At 31.3% G+C, this 16659-nt stretch overlaps 2 protein-coding genes across 2 annotated transcripts in view; both read right to left on the reverse strand.

The window, feature by feature from the left end:
• The window catches only part of LOC105200159 (dynein heavy chain 10, axonemal), a 32350-nt gene extending 24240 nt beyond the window's left edge, over window positions 1–8110 (reverse strand). The window contains 8 exon segments of the mRNA XM_039448290.1: window positions 893–1284; window positions 1422–1769; window positions 3180–3343; window positions 4881–5311; window positions 5492–6011; window positions 6732–6976; window positions 7375–7654; window positions 7752–8110. Of these exon segments, the coding sequence (XP_039304224.1) occupies window positions 893–1284; window positions 1422–1769; window positions 3180–3343; window positions 4881–5311; window positions 5492–6011; window positions 6732–6976; window positions 7375–7654; window positions 7752–7930 (2559 nt within the window). The 5' untranslated portion in view covers window positions 7931–8110.
• Window positions 8111–8913: 803 nt separating this feature from the next.
• Window positions 8914–16019, reverse strand: LOC120357615 (dynein heavy chain 10, axonemal-like). The gene is made up of 7 exons (XM_039448465.1): window positions 15690–16019; window positions 14420–15388; window positions 13581–13688; window positions 13027–13328; window positions 12703–12906; window positions 11436–11679; window positions 8914–10964 (listed from the first exon to the last, which is right to left on the reverse strand). The coding sequence occupies exons 2-7, from the start codon at window positions 14648–14650 to the stop codon at window positions 9063–9065; spliced, it is 2991 nt and encodes a 996-aa protein (XP_039304399.1). The 5' UTR covers window positions 14651–15388; window positions 15690–16019; the 3' UTR covers window positions 8914–9062.
• Between the last annotated feature and the right edge of the window lie 640 nt (window positions 16020–16659).

Genomic DNA, 16659 nt, shown 5'->3' on the forward strand with positions numbered 1-16659 from the left:
AGAACTTTATATTTAAGAATTTGTAAAAGTAGAATTTAAAAATTCTACTTGATAAAGTTTTTAAAGAGTATTCTATTTTAGAGCACCTAAAAAGTTTTCATATTTTTTGAAATTTTTAGAAGAAAACTGACGCATAACTTTCATGCTTCTGCACATATTTAATGAATGTTTACAAACTTTGATATGGATAAATGTTATATTTATTAGTTTTTATTTGTTACGTAAATTGAAAAGCAAACATATCTTTTTAGTTGGCTGATACAATTTCTCAGAAACTAAAGTTATCGACTTCAACTTGTGTATGTATATATATAATTTAACAAAATTGATTAAATTTAACATATACAAAAAATAGTTACTTTATAAATATTGCAAAATAATTCCAATTTGGGCAATAAACAAACATGCATTTTACATATGTACTAAAGTTGCAATTGATAACTTCAATAGTTTGTGATAAATCGTATCAGTCGATTTGAAAAATGTGGCTTTAAATTTATGCAACATAAAAGCTAATAAACATTTAGCCACAGCAAAACTTGCACATTTTTATTAAATATATATAAGTAAATATATAAAAGCGTAGAAGAATGTGCACCAACTTTCTTTAAAAAATATTCAAATATATTGTAGATCATTTTTTGGGCTCTAGAATATCTTCTAGAAAAATAAAACAAGTGAACCTTATTCATCCAGTATTTCACAAAATTGTAGAACTTATATACAATTTACAAAAAGGAGTACATTTTTATTTACCAATCAATTATTATCTCTAATTAATATTATATTGATATAAAAATATTAACAGAGAATAAAGAAATATGAGATGTCTCAGAAAAAAATTTTTTCGAGGACAAGTAATAAAAATTGCGTGTAATGATTTAATATTAACCTTGCCGTAATTGTAGACCGCCTTCTTAGTTAGATATCGATTCGATCTCTTCATTTCTTCGAGAGCCAAACCCATCCAGATTTCGATCTGACCTTCCGTGGACACGGGGTTTCTGAAATCCATAATTTCTTTTTCGCAGGACACGAGGGCAGTAGCCATCAGTCTATCCATGTGGTCTGGTACTAATGTGAACTTATCGAGATTATCAAACATCTTTCCTATGTGTTCCTGAATTGCCGTGGGATTGCCACTACCGAGAATGCTCAGCAGTTCGTCGTCGCTGATGAAATTGAATCTCGGGAATATAATGCGCTTGTTGCGCAAGTATTGCGTCAATGATTTCTGGCATTTGTCGAGAGCCGCTATCATAGATTCGAACTCCTCCTTTCGGCCTGTGATTAACAAATAAATAATCAATTAAAGCGCATAATTAATTTTTTTTAATTTTTTTTTAAATTTATTTTATCTTTTAGCGTAATTTATTATATTTTTTTAATAATTAAGATACAGAATAATTTCTTTTAAATACCATAAACCATGCAACATTCTAAGACATTGAGCCTTTTCGACGTGTCAGTCATGATTTTTCGGAAGGTCTGATCGATATTATCGAATCTCTTCGTCTCGTCCGGCAACTGAAGGCGAATGTCGCCGCCCACGAAGATGCCCTCGAGATACAGCCACTTTCGCTGAAGGTCCACCCACACTTCCAGAACTTCGGAGATCGTGTGCATCGTGCGTTCCCATTTCTGAACGACGTTGAGAAACGGCCCGATGAACTGCGAGGCTGCCATGCTGTGCACGATCAGCATGTTGTCTTCAAGTACCAGATTTAATTCGTCGAGTGGCCCGAGAATAAAGCCACGGTCTTCCGTACCTGAGAAGTGCAATCAAACGAGAAGTGGGATTATGCGTCTTTCTTGCAGTTAATTTTTCATTTTTGTGACTAGTGAAAGTAGAAGAGAAAATGATATTACGATCCTTGTTGGTATAATGGCACACAATGTCCTCGTTATTGAGCAATAAATTTTGATGATTACTTGTAAAATTATTTATTTATAATAGTAGCCCGCCATTGTATAGTGGTGTTAGTACGTAACCGATATTTATTGTTAGCATTTTTGTATTTGTTGTAGATTAACTTGAAAAGTTATTCAAGATACATTTTTAAATTTAATTACACATACTTTCTCGTGCTTTTTAAACTTGGGCGCATTATCATACGAATATATGTACGTTGAAATATTTCTCAATTGTTATTTAACATTTTATTCAACTCTACACATTTTAAACTATCTCTGGTGAAAATTTTTCTTAAAATTTATCGTATAATTTTTCAGGATTTTTATATAAATAGACTTTTTCAGAATTTCTGTATAATTTTATAATGTTATAATTTTTTAAAATATTTCTTAAATTTTTTATATGAATTCAAATACCTTTCAGAAATATTGAGAAAGTCCATATAGAAAGTACATCTTTTCTAGAATACTTTATACACATCTGTTCTGAAATATCCCAAGATTTCTAAGATTTCTCATTATATAATTTCGGATGAAATCTTATAAAATCTGAAAACGTTTAAGTAAACATTTAGAATGTTCCATAAAATTCTGAAGTATATGTAAAATTCTAAAGAGAGATGTTAACTTTCTCAATATTTCTAAAAAGTGTTTCAATTCGTATAAAAATTCTAAGAAACCACTAGGAGTATAGATTACCATCCCTGTTTCTCTTCGACCATTTTACAGTATCATTACATTTTTGCAAATAACATCTTAAGCATCTAAATATTTCAATTTTGAGAATCATTTAAACAACATATCAACGAATATAATTGTTAAATTTTTAGTTTAAAATATTGATTATTAACAAAGATTATTGTACAAAACACAAATAGAGGGTATCTTCTTCTCTTTATTTATTACTAATTATCTATTTATTATTTTACTTATTTGAATTATTACTTATTATTTATTATTTTGCTAAAAACAGCTCAATTAAATTAAATATCTTATCTGTTTGAGGGACCCACTGCAAAAGTGATCTAATTACCAAATTCATTTCTATTTTAAAATATTATTGCCTTCCTAAATTAATAACTTATTAGTTAATTTATTAAGCATAAGTTAATTAATTAAGTTAAATTTATTTTCTAAGTTAATAGTTTATAAAATCATTAATATTTAAAAAAAAGGAAATTGAATTTTATCAGTTAGGTCAATTCATAGTTAACAACTCATTTGTTCGTCTATTATTAATTAACAATAAGATTTTTAGTGAATACCTTTGTAATGTTTCACCATGTTAAATTCCATGGACTTCCATACTTCCGCTAATTCTTTCACGCCTCTTTCTATCGCAAGCTCTTTTACGGCGTGCATCACGATATCTTGCGCAATGTCTTGATACTTGCCCAGATCCATAGCGAACATATTTTCTAAGGTAAATCTGAAATTATCCAGTTCTATTATATTTATTTACGCAAAATAAATATAATATTGATGATTTGAATCGCTTACCCCTCTATAGTAAGAAATTTTTCTTGCGCCATGTTTATATCGTTTAAAAAGTGTCTGTGTGTGTGTTAACTATACTTTTACAAAATAGATATTAAACTGCACTAGAGAATTTGTTAACTATTAAGTCACTCATCACGATCTATAAAGCCAAGCGCATTAAATTTAAAAAAGATTAAAAAAATCATATGCAAAGTACAACTTGTTAATTTAACTGAAAAATTACACGAATTTCAAATTATTAATTCTGGTAAATAATTTATATCTTACAACATAAATGTTTACTATATATGCAAGTATTGAAAAGTATAGATATACATATATGCTAAATTTATAAATATCGCACGATAATGTGGTAATACGTAAATAAAAATAAAAAACAATATTTAGATATAATAAAAGATACAAAAATTCTCGCAGTTATAGCAATTCACATATAATAATAATAATAGCTATAACAATTATTTTTTTATTATTTTATATTAGAGATGTGCGAATCAAGCATTTATGACGTCCAATGAAATCTTTGATAGCATGTTCAAAATCGAATTGAATCGAATTTGAAAATTTCAAGTTAAATTGAATGGAATTAAATTTCTTTGATTTGAATACAAATTGAATTTAAAATAAATTTTCCTAGATTTACATTATGTGAATGTTAATTTAATTGTAATAAAGTATTTTCAATAATTTTACAAATTTTTTCTAACAAGTCAAAAATTAATTCACAAAATTTTTTTTAATAATTTAAAAAATGATGTACTAAGTAAAAATTTATACTAAATATACTAAATAATAAATATGAGGGTATTATTCTGATAAATGAGCATCAAATACGTATTATACAAATTACAATATTACTAATGAAATAATAGTATACCCTAATACACTTTATTAGAAAAATATAATGCAGCCATTTTAAATTTTATTCTAAATTTTGTTTAAAATTTTATTTTAAAATCATGATAAAAACGTATGAAAAGTTCAAACAAATTTACGAAAATAACTGTCTATTGTACACAAATTTTGTCTAGTTTTATAAGATTTAAAAATAATAAAATGTTTCAAAAATAGACAAAAATAGACAAAATAGACACTATAACAGATTAGTACTAATACTTGCAATTAATATTTACAATTAATATTAATCGCGCAGGAGAATGGGACAATCAAAATGTGCGATCAATTCGAAACTGAATCATCGACAATTCGAAATTTTCAAATTATTCGAATTCGAATCTTTCAAAAATGTACCAAATCGAATCGACTGTGGTTCATAATTCGATCGATTCAAATTATTTTAATTATTTTAATTCGAGCTATTCGCGCACCTCTATAGTATATATTATCTTATCATTGTCTTATTATTATCTTTATATTATCTTCTTTGCAACTGAAACCTCTATCAAGTTTATTTGTTCATTAGCACGCATAATTAGCACTCGTTTAATTATTCGTTATTCTCACACCTGTCCGGATCCATATCGAAATACTGTCCGGTCCTTCTCATCAACTCTTGCCAGTGTCTCTCGCGCATAGCTTCGTTTTTCAGCTCAATAAAGAGCGGCACTGAGTTCTTGAAGTTCTTCATGTTGGTCTCCAATGCGTGACCGACATTCATACGCCTGATGGATTTCGGCAGTCGCCGGAATTCCCTTAAGAAATGTTCCATCTCCTCGATGAGCAGCTGGGGATTCAGATTCACCCACAGAGTCTTCGCCCAAACCTCTCGCGCGCTTCTTTGCTGCTTGTAGAGATTGTACAGCATCTCCATAGCTTCGTATTCAGTTTTGATCTTGAGGAGAGTTGAGTAGTCGGTGGACGGTAAGTCGAACAAGTTTTCTAACTTTATCAGATCCAATCGCCTTTCCTCATACTTGTTAATTAACTTTCCATATTCCTAAATAAAAATGAAGAAATCTAATTTGCAACTTTGTTCCGAAAGTGTAATACTTGTTTATTCGGAAAAATTTAGAAAAGATTATCGCAGCTCGAGACAAATTATATAAAAAATAGATGTTAAAAATGATAACTGTATAATTCCATATTCATGTAAATATCTTGTTTAAATTTTACACACGTCCATTTTCTTCAGTCCGAGCTCCAGGTCGTCCCCGATGCTTCCGGGGCCGTCGATTTCAAAATCTTCGGCGAACATCGCGATTTCCTCCAAGAATTGCTGGATTTGCTCTCGAGTTAGAGCAGAAAATTTTTCGAACGTGCTTTCCAAAGTCGAAGCTCTATAGAGTGCTTCGAGGTACAACGATTCCCAGTCGTGTTGCAGTTCGTACGCCATCGCTTCGTCCGACGGCGAAAAAGCAATTCCGTGGGCACGCATGGTTTGAAAGCACTCCTGATAACAGAGAAATTGCACCTCGGCTTGGATCGCCGTATTTCTCACGTCGGAGATCGCCTGCATGATCGACACGAAACGATCCAGTCCGGTGATCACCAGCTCGATCTCGCCGCGAAAGGTGTCAATTTGAGTTTTTAGTCTGCTCATAGCCAGCACAGTGTCAGATAGAAGGTAATTCCCTAAAACCTGTTTCCATTCTTTCGCTTGACGTTCGATGCCTGATAAAAGCGGTTTCAGATTGAGCCTTTGAAAAGAAAGATAAGGGTAAATCTGAATCATACAGCAATTGAATGAGAGAAATTAAATTACGTATTACATATTTTGGATTTTTTTTTAATATTGTTCTCGTTAAAAAGATATGAGAAATTTTACGCAAAAAGCAGAATTTTATTGAAATATCTAAAAGTTTTGCTAGATACAAATCTGAAAATAATTTTATGTTTGAACGTCAAAATATGAGATAGAAAATATAGTTGTCACAAATTTTAGAAAAAATTTATGTCGTATACTGAAAAAAAGAATTAACACTGTTTCGAAAAATTTTATATAAATGTATTTAAAAAATCAAAATAATGAGGAAATTAAATTTTTGCTCTAACTTATTTTAATTAAAGTAATAAGTTACTAGGATACAGAATATATTTTGAAAAAATTTGATGCTTGTGATAGATTTGTGAATACATGAACTTATGAAATATTTGAAATGAATAATATTTATTTATTTGATTCAAGTATATATTTTTCTGTTTGTACAGAAAAATTAATTTTAAGTCAAATTTTGCTCGTTTTAAGTTTACTATTGAATGTAGTTTAAGATTATTGTTAAAATATTTTTTGCAAAGATAACTATTACCAAACAGAAAAAAAAAATTAAAAATTGAGAAATCGTTTTTTGTAACAAGAGAATATTTTTCTAAATGTAGAATTAAGATATTTAATTAATTAATTGTCGACGCCGCTTTACCGTACACTATTTATGTCGAAATAGAGTGACATATCTTCGAGTTCCTCCAAAATGCCTTCGTAAAACGTAAACTTTTCGTCGTACTGTAAAAGCGTAGGGTTTGTCGATGCGAATTTCTCACAAGCCAGATTTTTGTCAAATGACCACAAGTTGCTGTATTTCTTCCATCTGTGCAGGTACCGCCAACATTCCGTCGAGATTCTATACGCCGTGTCGTGAACCATTCTCACGAGATCATTAATTACCTGTAGCAGTTTTAAATTTTATTTTGTTTATAATTGCATCACGCGAAGAGCTAATAACTTTGCTTAAACACGTTTGTTATTAAGTTGTCATAAAATTTAATATTCAAGTCGATAAACTTTAACAATATAATATTGAAACTATGAAAAACTTTTTATATAAAATTATATACATTTATATACAATTATATATTGTATATTTCTATATTATGTATATTTTATTATACATGGACGTATTTGATACATAATTATATATACCTGTATATAATTATATATAAAAAATTTTTTACCGAGAAATCTTCCTGGCAATTAAAAAACAAATATAATTAGAAAAAGATTATGGAAGTCCGTGCGGTAAGAAATGCGCAATAAAAATTACTAAACCGCGCAATAAACTTTACTCGAACGCTCATCACGTCTTCGAAGAAGCTGAAAACGACAAAATCTTTCGAATGTACTCTCTTCTGCGATTTGCACTCCAAACAAGATCCATTCATCCATCTGGAGAATCCCTTCAGTCTTTCGAGCAGATCTCGTACATCGTGGCAAATGATGCTATAGATCTCGGTGGGCGATGGGCGTAATATTACTTCGGATGTTATTAATAATGCGTCTACTTGGAAGATCGGTTTTGTACCGTTTAACATTTTGTTCAGAACTTCCATGTTTCTTACCATACATCTAGAAGATAGAATCAAACGGTAGAATCACTTTGTAAAATAAAGAACGGATTTTAGCGGGTATAATTATGATTTTTTATAATAAAAAGGATATATACATTATGAAAGCAGCAAAGATTTTCTTTTCGTATTTTTCATATAAGAGCTGCATGGCTGGATTTGTTCCAGTGGAAGTACCTAACACTAAGCTTTCCAGTTTCACAAGCATTGGGCTAATCGACTGATAAGTCTTTGACATTGACGACACCAGCTCAGAACGTCGATTTTTTATTTCCATAAAATAACTCTATAAAAAAAAGAGAAATTAAATTTATTATTGTATCTAATAACAAGATAATTTCATGTTGTTAAACAATTAAAACGTTTTTGTTAAGCACATTAAACATTTACAACAAAAGAATATTCGTAATTTATGAAAATTGCCATGCTTCTAAATATTGTAAACTATCATAAACATAAATTTACTTTTTACTGTTATCAATATATTTAATGTCAATATATTTTATTGTCGTATTTAAAAATATTAATTAAAAAGAAACATATCAATATTCAATTTTATTTTTAAAAAATTTATACGTAAAAAAAATTTTTTTTAAGTGTTTAAAAAAGTAGTTAAATACAAATCTAAAAATAATTTTGTTAGACCATTAAAATAATTACAATACTCAAATAAAACGCTGTAAAAAATTTCGACATTCTAACAATCAATTTGGGCGTTTTACATAATTATTTTGGCGGCTTAGCAAATTATTTTTTAACTATATTTTTAATTAAATTTTTATATACTATTCTTATATACTATATACTTTTATATACTATTTTTATATACTACTTATAATTAAATTTTTATATACTATAATTTCAACAAAATCATTATTTTCATGTGTTAATGTTTCTTAATTTTTACTTAAGTTTAAGATAACTCCGAGACATATACTGCTTCTAAAATTTAGTTTATCAAGCATTATTCATTATATATTAAGGAAAGAGAAACTGTATCAATAAAAAAACTTAATATTGTCTACTTGCTATAAAAAAATTAAAAGTATAAAATATTTATTTTATTGTTCTTCTATATTTATATATTATGAAATAAATGCTAAGCTTTCGCACTTTCTGATAATCATTTTACAAAAATTACAATACATGATTGCGCTACACATTATACTAATAAATCGATTCAACCTCCTATGTTCTGATTAATATTAACAATAAAAAACTAAAAATCACAATTTAATGCCACTAATATGGCATAAAGGCACACAACAAAGTAATTGTGTATAAGTTACTCTCATTTCTTTTATTCTTTCTAACTTCTTCAACGTAAATCGTCGCGCAGCTTAAATATCAGTTATCCTATATTCAAGATATACATCTTATCAATTATGAAAAGGAAATATGTAATGCAATTAGCACAATACCTTGCACGGCAAAAGATCTTCTGATTCAGCGACTTCTTTCTTCGTAGAAAACAAATGATACGATTGCAAATCAGATTTTATTCGGTTATTAAGTTCTTTCTTTATCTGATTGACTTGCTCGACGACGGAGTTCAAGTTCTTCAGTATCCTATGGCAGGTAGCCGCATAATCCGAAATACTTAATGAGTTCCAATTAAACCGCGTTACTCCAGGCTGAATGTGCTTCTCGACATCCTGCAGAGTCTGCTTCAGAAGTTGTATATCCGCTCTGTCCAACATATCCAAAGTGTTGTTATACTGATCGATCATCTTTGTCGTAACGTCGATATCCGCTCTCAGCCGATTCTTCTGAATGCCGACGTCTCTAATTGTCGCGGGCAGTTCGAAACCCAGCCGCTCCATCAGCTCTGCCTCTCTGATGACCTCGAACACCTCCCAGTCGAAGTTGACCTGAAAGCGCAGTTGGCACTCTACCAGAATGGCGCTGCTCATGAACTCCGACCAGATGAACTTCGCGCGCGGGTCGTGCTTCTCGAAGGACACCGATGAAACTTTGCCATCCTTCAGTGAGGATCTTCTGGCATCAGCCTTCCCTTCCGGACGTTGCGTCGCAGAAATAATCCTAGAGCTCGCGACAATGGAATCCATCTCCCCGCTGGGCTTCGATATCACCCCGTCCACCTTCAGCAGGGACTCGCGCGGAGTTGACGGGATGGAACCCGCATTCTTGTTTTTCATTTTCAATGATGCGTGAATCAGTTGGAGGTCTTTCGTGACTCGCTCTTCCTCCGGGAAGGTCAAAGTGGCCGGAGAATCCCGTTCTACGCGCACTATCCTCAACACGCTCTTCTTCATGATGGTAATCACCGTAAGCAGCGCCTTATCGAGCCACGAATTGAATTTCGCCTCTTCAAAATCTTTCAGCTGTTTCGCGAGATCGAAATACTGGTTGAACGCGAGCAATTTCATCTCGCTGTGCTTCAACTCGAGCACTTCCTGAAAAATCAACACTGGCTTGCGAAGTCTGTGAAACAGTTGTTTCACCCAAAAGATCGCTCCCGCTGCCGGTGGATGATACGTCAGTAGTGGCGGGTGCCATTTGCCATGGTGATATATGCTCTCCACGCTGGTGATCTCCTTGCTGAATTGCTGCATGATGACGTCGAACTTTCGAAGCAGCTGGTACTGAATAGCCGCCCGGGTCTTCATGTTCTTGAACTTGAGCAACATTTCCAGCGAATTCTCGGCGTTGATCAGCACCACGAAGCACTGGTCGATGTAGAACTTGGCTTGATCCTCCAGAAACATGACCTGTTCGTAGAACCATTTGGTCAACGCTTCCCAATTCTCCTTGTTGAACGCGTTGAAGATGTCGAAGTCGGCCTCTTCGATCGGCACCACCAGCGCGTCGACTCGTTTTATCACAGCGTCGATCTGCGCCGGATCGTTTATAATTGACTTCAGATCCAGGCCGAAGATATTGTAAAAGTCCTGAAGAACATCGGCGATCTTGTTGAGGTCGCTGCACACTTCGGCGATGTACTCCGTATTTTGGAAGAGACGCTTCTGATCAAATTCCCAGCGATCTCCCTTGCCCGACAATTCGATGTCACTTCTGGTCTTCAAGTACGAACGCTTCCACTGTCTCAGCATAGCGCTAGCCGTGAGCGTCTTCTTCAGAATCTCTTCCAGAGGCTTTTTGAACAGTAGAGTGATCGCTAAATTCCGTTTGACGGTCTCGCAGAGCTGCCACGATATTCGATCCATCAACAGCATCATCCTCTCTTCATAGCAATAATAACTTGACAACACCCAGAGCATTCGCAGCCCCTCCATCAACGCGGGAATGCAATCCAATATTGATTCGAACGAATCCGATTCAATAATCAACTGCAGTGTTAATAAATAATAAATAAGTATCGTTAAAATGTTTGCATAATTTCTTTAAGAGCGTATTCATTAATTTTTGGCTTTTTAAAATTCAATTCAATTTATTAAATGACTGACTTTTCTTCAACAAGGTAAAGATTTATTTTATTCGTTATATAATTATGCAGTTTTTAATGTTTCTCAGAATAATACTTTGTTAGTTACTTTCATCCTTGACTCTTACAAAAAGTTTTTTTTATATTTATTCACATAAAGCTTTGATGTTATGGTGATCTACTGAGGATATTATGTATTTCAATAAATTTCTTGTATTTTTTTTCCAATTTATATGTGAAAGGTATTGATGCGACGCGTATGAAGACTATTTTGATTAACAAGTGTATATAAAGTGTGGGAAATAAAAATTTAAATTCAAAAACGATCATTTCCTCTGCAAGCTAGTAGTTAAAATTATTAAAATCTTATGGTTACCTTAAAGTATCTCAACAGTGTTTGAATAAACTTGTTGTTGTCCCTAGCTTGGACATAGTGCTTCCAGAGTTCGGTCTGGAAGTAGTGGAAGCTGGAGGCGATCGGCGAGACTGCTGTTTCCAGAAGAGCAAGGATTCTCTTAACGATAGGCATTTTCAACTGTTCAACCAACATCGTTAATCCAGTTTCGCAATTCTGCCAATGTTGAAACTCAGCTAATGGTCCCTTTCCCGGAAGTACTTTGCTTTCATATGATTCTATTATCTAAGTGATGATAACATGAAATGCAGGCATAAAATATAGGTATAAGACATGGGCATTATTAATTATGAATTAAAATCCAATTTCTAATTATTTGTAAATAAATTATTTTAATTATTTTATCATCTCGCAATATAGCGACATTAATATAATCATATTTTATTTTTAAGACCGACAATTTATAATGCAGAGTAACATCTAAAATAATGCACTTGAAGCGAAAAAGCTAGAAACTTTGAAAGAGAAACAGAATTAAGTTAGCAAAAATTAATTTTTTTTCTCCGGCCTTGAAAAATTGAACATGCATTTCTTTCGAGTTTTGATATTACATTATCGTTCTAGAATTTAATTTTTATGTTCATTCAAAACATTTCTGTGTAAAGATAACTATAAACAATAAAAATGTAGTACGATAACCAAGTGGTAATAGCTATAGACATTTTTACTTATTGTTAGATCATAATCGATAGATTTTACCCTTTAGCTGCATATGTGAAACTTCTCTCTATCGTTGGAATTGGCGAAATTAAAATATATGTCGGTAGGAAGCAGGAACTAAATTTAAAGCTCATGTTGAACTAACACTTCCTTTTTGTATTTATTTAATTATTAAAAATGTATAAACGTTAAAATATACATTTAAAACAGAAACACATATTTTACTGACAATATATTTATTAAAATGTTTAAACAATGTTTTTAATTATAATTTGAAAATGAAAATGTAGTTTAACTTAAAATTGTTGACTCTTCATAAATAAAATTTAAAATACTGTTGATTTAGTAACAGTATTTCAATAAAAATAATATTAAGTGACATATGATAAAACAACAAAGAAACGTTCGATATTTTAATAATAAATATCAAGATAAATAAATTTGACATTTTTTCGGAATTTTGGTTTAAAAAAAAAAAAACAATCTTTGCCTTTTAAAAACTGGTTTCGTACTTGGTTTTTTACTCTAACTTAAAAAAATATTTGTCTTATTCATTTATATAATAGACAAATTACATAAAAAGTATACGAAAAAGAAAGATACTAAATTATTTACCTTCTGTATATGTTTTTCCCAAGACATAACTACTTGTTCCATTTGTTCAACAACGTCTTTATTCGTCAATAATATATCGTCCGTTATCGCAGGATCATTCAACTCTGGAATCTTTGGCATTGTCAACAAGATATCGCCTTCGACGTGCTCCAATGTCCTTAAAATCAAAATTACAAAACTGTTAGCATAGATTGTATAGAAGGAGAAAAGTCACTATTTGAACTTACAATAGATCTAATTTCAAGTATCAATCTTTAATATAAAACAATAATCTAACCATTCCGTCTTCTCGATTAAACTGTCAAGATAATCTAAAATATCCTTCTTAATCTGCTCGACCAGTGGATGTTTCTTTATTTCCTTTAAACTAACTGATTTGGACTCCGAAGCAGACCGTTCGGATTTTTTATCGTATCCTTTTGAATCTGATTTTTGTTTCCTACTCCTCGTATCGTCTTGTAAAGAGGCCACGGAAATTGTGGTGTTTTCATCATCTCCCTTTCTTTTCTCATCCAGGTCTTGCCGAGATATTATATTGGACGCTGTCACGAAGTGAGATGGTCTTCTCAGCATTGATTTCTTTAATAAGAGATAGAAATCTTGAAATAATTCACTGTTATTGGTACATTAATATTTACTATTGATCTAATTAATACATGTGACGTGGAAGAAAGAAAAAGAGCAACTGTATTTCTGTAAAAGAAATTAAAAATATTGTAGAAGACTATTAATTACAATTAGTAAATGAATTAGTGAATGGATTTTTTTATTAATCTTTCAAAATAAATAATATTGTAGATAATATGTATTTAAAATTCTCATTATACTTACCGCTTCTACATCTATTTCCTTTCGTCTTCCATCGTCCATATCCGTTGCTCGCCTCTGATCACGAATGTCCGGCACTCTGAATTGATTTTCCACCAATGGTTTAAATACCTAACATTTCATTTTTTGCACATTATCAAATTATCTTATTGTTAGTTTAATTATGACGAATTATCTTAATTTAATAACGCTACAAGTACATTAAAAAACTGTAAAAAGTTTAATGCAAAAAATTTTAAAAGGTCTGTAATATCAGTATTAAATTTAAACCTCAAACTAATATGAGACATTATTTCGAGCTTTAGTTTAATTGTCTTTAAAAGCATACTGGAATGCAATTTATGAAATTGGAAAATATATTTAATAATTGATATGAAAATGTCATTAAGTGTCAAGATTCTTCAATCAAAAAATGGCATTTCTTAATTTCCGTATTAATTTTAAAATTACTTGTACCTAAAGATGCATGCAAAAATATAAAAGATAAAATAAAAATTATATTTATATTATATATTAGACAATAATAAGTGAAATTAGACCAATATGTGACTTGTAAGTAGGAAAAAAAACGTCATTTTTGGATCTTCGTGCTTGATAACACCAGTTTGCAGCCAAAAATTATTTTAAATCAAATAAATTATTTCTTATAGACTTTGAAAGTATTAAAAAAGTATTAAAAAAAAGGTATTTTGTGTGAACCAGTGTAATATTTCTAGTACAAATTTTTGTAAATATATTTTTCACTTGTATAAGGTGCTCACCGATTTCTAAACATGAAGGAACAATATAAAACAGCGAAAGAATTGTTATCAAAATTAATCTCGATATTGGACAATGCTTACGTTAATCAGTATCTTATTCAAAGAGGACAAGAAGTTCCTGCCGAGCGAGCCAACCACCACGCAATTCGTGATCTGTTTGAGGCACTCTTCATAAGTATCGAAGGAGGGTATACCCTCGTCGCTGGTGCGCATAAAATAGAAGAACGTGATGTCCTGCAGGTCGGTTCTATTGCTATCTACCTGGCCGCATATCATGTGAAGCACCGGTACCTGACGAACTTTCTCCACCATTTTCTGCAATTGCCATAGATCGCGCAGTTTACGATCGGTTACTCAATTCCGGTACGCTTTAACTGCGGTCTAAATCGATTATTATATTGTATCCTTCTGAAACTAGAACTGAAGAAAGAGACGACGAATCGGTTGAGCTAAGATTAAGCTGTCACTGGTGAAATCAAAGCTATAATAAATGATTGATCGCGATTCGGTCTTCCCTTCCTTAGTGAAAGATTGATTTTTTGTCCATAGAATTAATCAATTTTTCATATACAGAATTATAACTATTTAAAATAATAAGAAATGACGTAGTTGTAGTTATTGTAATTTACATATTATTTAACAATAACCTTCGTCAAAATGTACTTGTCCTCTTCTCCAGGCGGTGGGGGAACAAGGGAACTGTCTGAAAAAATCAATTATCAATTATCAATTATATACATATATTATTAAAACGAACAAAATCAATGTAATCATAACGTAGCTGACCAACAGATGCGCTTTTCAAGTCTCCCTTTCTTCTAGAGTAAGTAGAAAAATCGCCGTTCCGCTCTCCATCCTCCTCCTCCTCTTCTTCCTCCTCCTCGCTGGAGTCTGGTATACTGGGAGTATGCAATGTACTGATGCTCATTGCCGTGCGACTAGCGATTGAACTGGTGTCCGTTTTGTTACCTTTGACCTTACCCCTCTTACCTTTCTTTGCGAGTCTTTTATCTTTCTTCTTATCGTCATCGTCGCGTTTCTCCACTTTTCCTGACAATAAGATATGTGTACTTATATATTTACACTTGAAAAATATAAATAAATATAATATCGATTTATATATATAACGTTTACTGTTAAATGTTTAGCATTATTTATTAATATTTAATATTATAATTATGTTAATATTTGATATATTTAATAATCATAATATTTAAAATCTTTCTACTAAAAAGCGTAAAATTTTGAGCAATAAATGTTGTGCAAATTTTAATATCGCGGATTTTTGTCAAAAAGTTTAATAAATTCAATATACACTCTCTTTCTCAAATGAAAATACATTTTATCTTACTTTCCTCCCACACCAGAACCTCCTCTTGAAATACTTCGCTGACATAAGTTTTGTAGAAGAAGATCAGCTTCTTTTCCAAATCTGTCACTCCGTATAAATCTAATATGAGAAAGTTGAGTAGCTTGTCTTCAAAATATCGATTATTTGCCTAATAATTGAAAATGATGAATATTAATTTTAATAAACCTTCGAATTATAAACTAATAAGAAACATTAATTACGTTAATAAGTTTGTCGAAAAGATGTTCCTGGCCCGTCAGTCCCAAAAACTTCAAAACTTTATCGCGAATCCATCTTATTCTGTTAAAGTAAAATCGTTTAGTAAATTTCAGGAAAAGCATGAACAACGAAAGATATGTTCATACATATGTAAATAAGTCTCTAGAGGCCCCATTATCTCCACACTGTCATTAAAACAATTTTCGATGACTAATTTTATTCAAAAATCTCTTGTAAGTGAAGAATTGTTATCTTATTTTTGTTTTATTTTGATTTTATCAACGCTTAATCTCTTTCGTCGTATGTCTCAGTGATCAATGCTGCATTTCTACTTTCGCTTTTTAAATGTAGCTGAACAGCATGAATCCCGAATTTACTGATATATCTTTAAACGCGAAAAATGAACGTTGCAATTATGCAACACTGGCTTAAAAGGTTAATTAAGAAATCTGTTGCTTAAAATCTCCAAAAATTGTTGTAGTTACAACGAGATAAATACATATTCAGACATTTAAGAGAAAGAAAGCAAAGTTTCTAAACACCAAACGTGCAAGCACCATGAACAGGCCTAATACATACCGATAGTCCATGTAGGAGATGGAAAGTTTATCGGACTCATCTTTGTCGTTTAAACTTTTCTGCTCGTCTTCTTCCTTTATTTTATTTTTTCCCTGAACGTCTTTCTCCATATTTGTACGTTATATATCATCAATAGAAGTACTATTTGAAATTTCTATATTTAGCTGTATTA

Source organism: Solenopsis invicta, chromosome 4 (genome assembly GCF_016802725.1).
Source record: "Solenopsis invicta isolate M01_SB chromosome 4, UNIL_Sinv_3.0, whole genome shotgun sequence".
Lineage (NCBI taxonomy): Eukaryota > Metazoa > Arthropoda > Insecta > Hymenoptera > Formicidae > Solenopsis > Solenopsis invicta.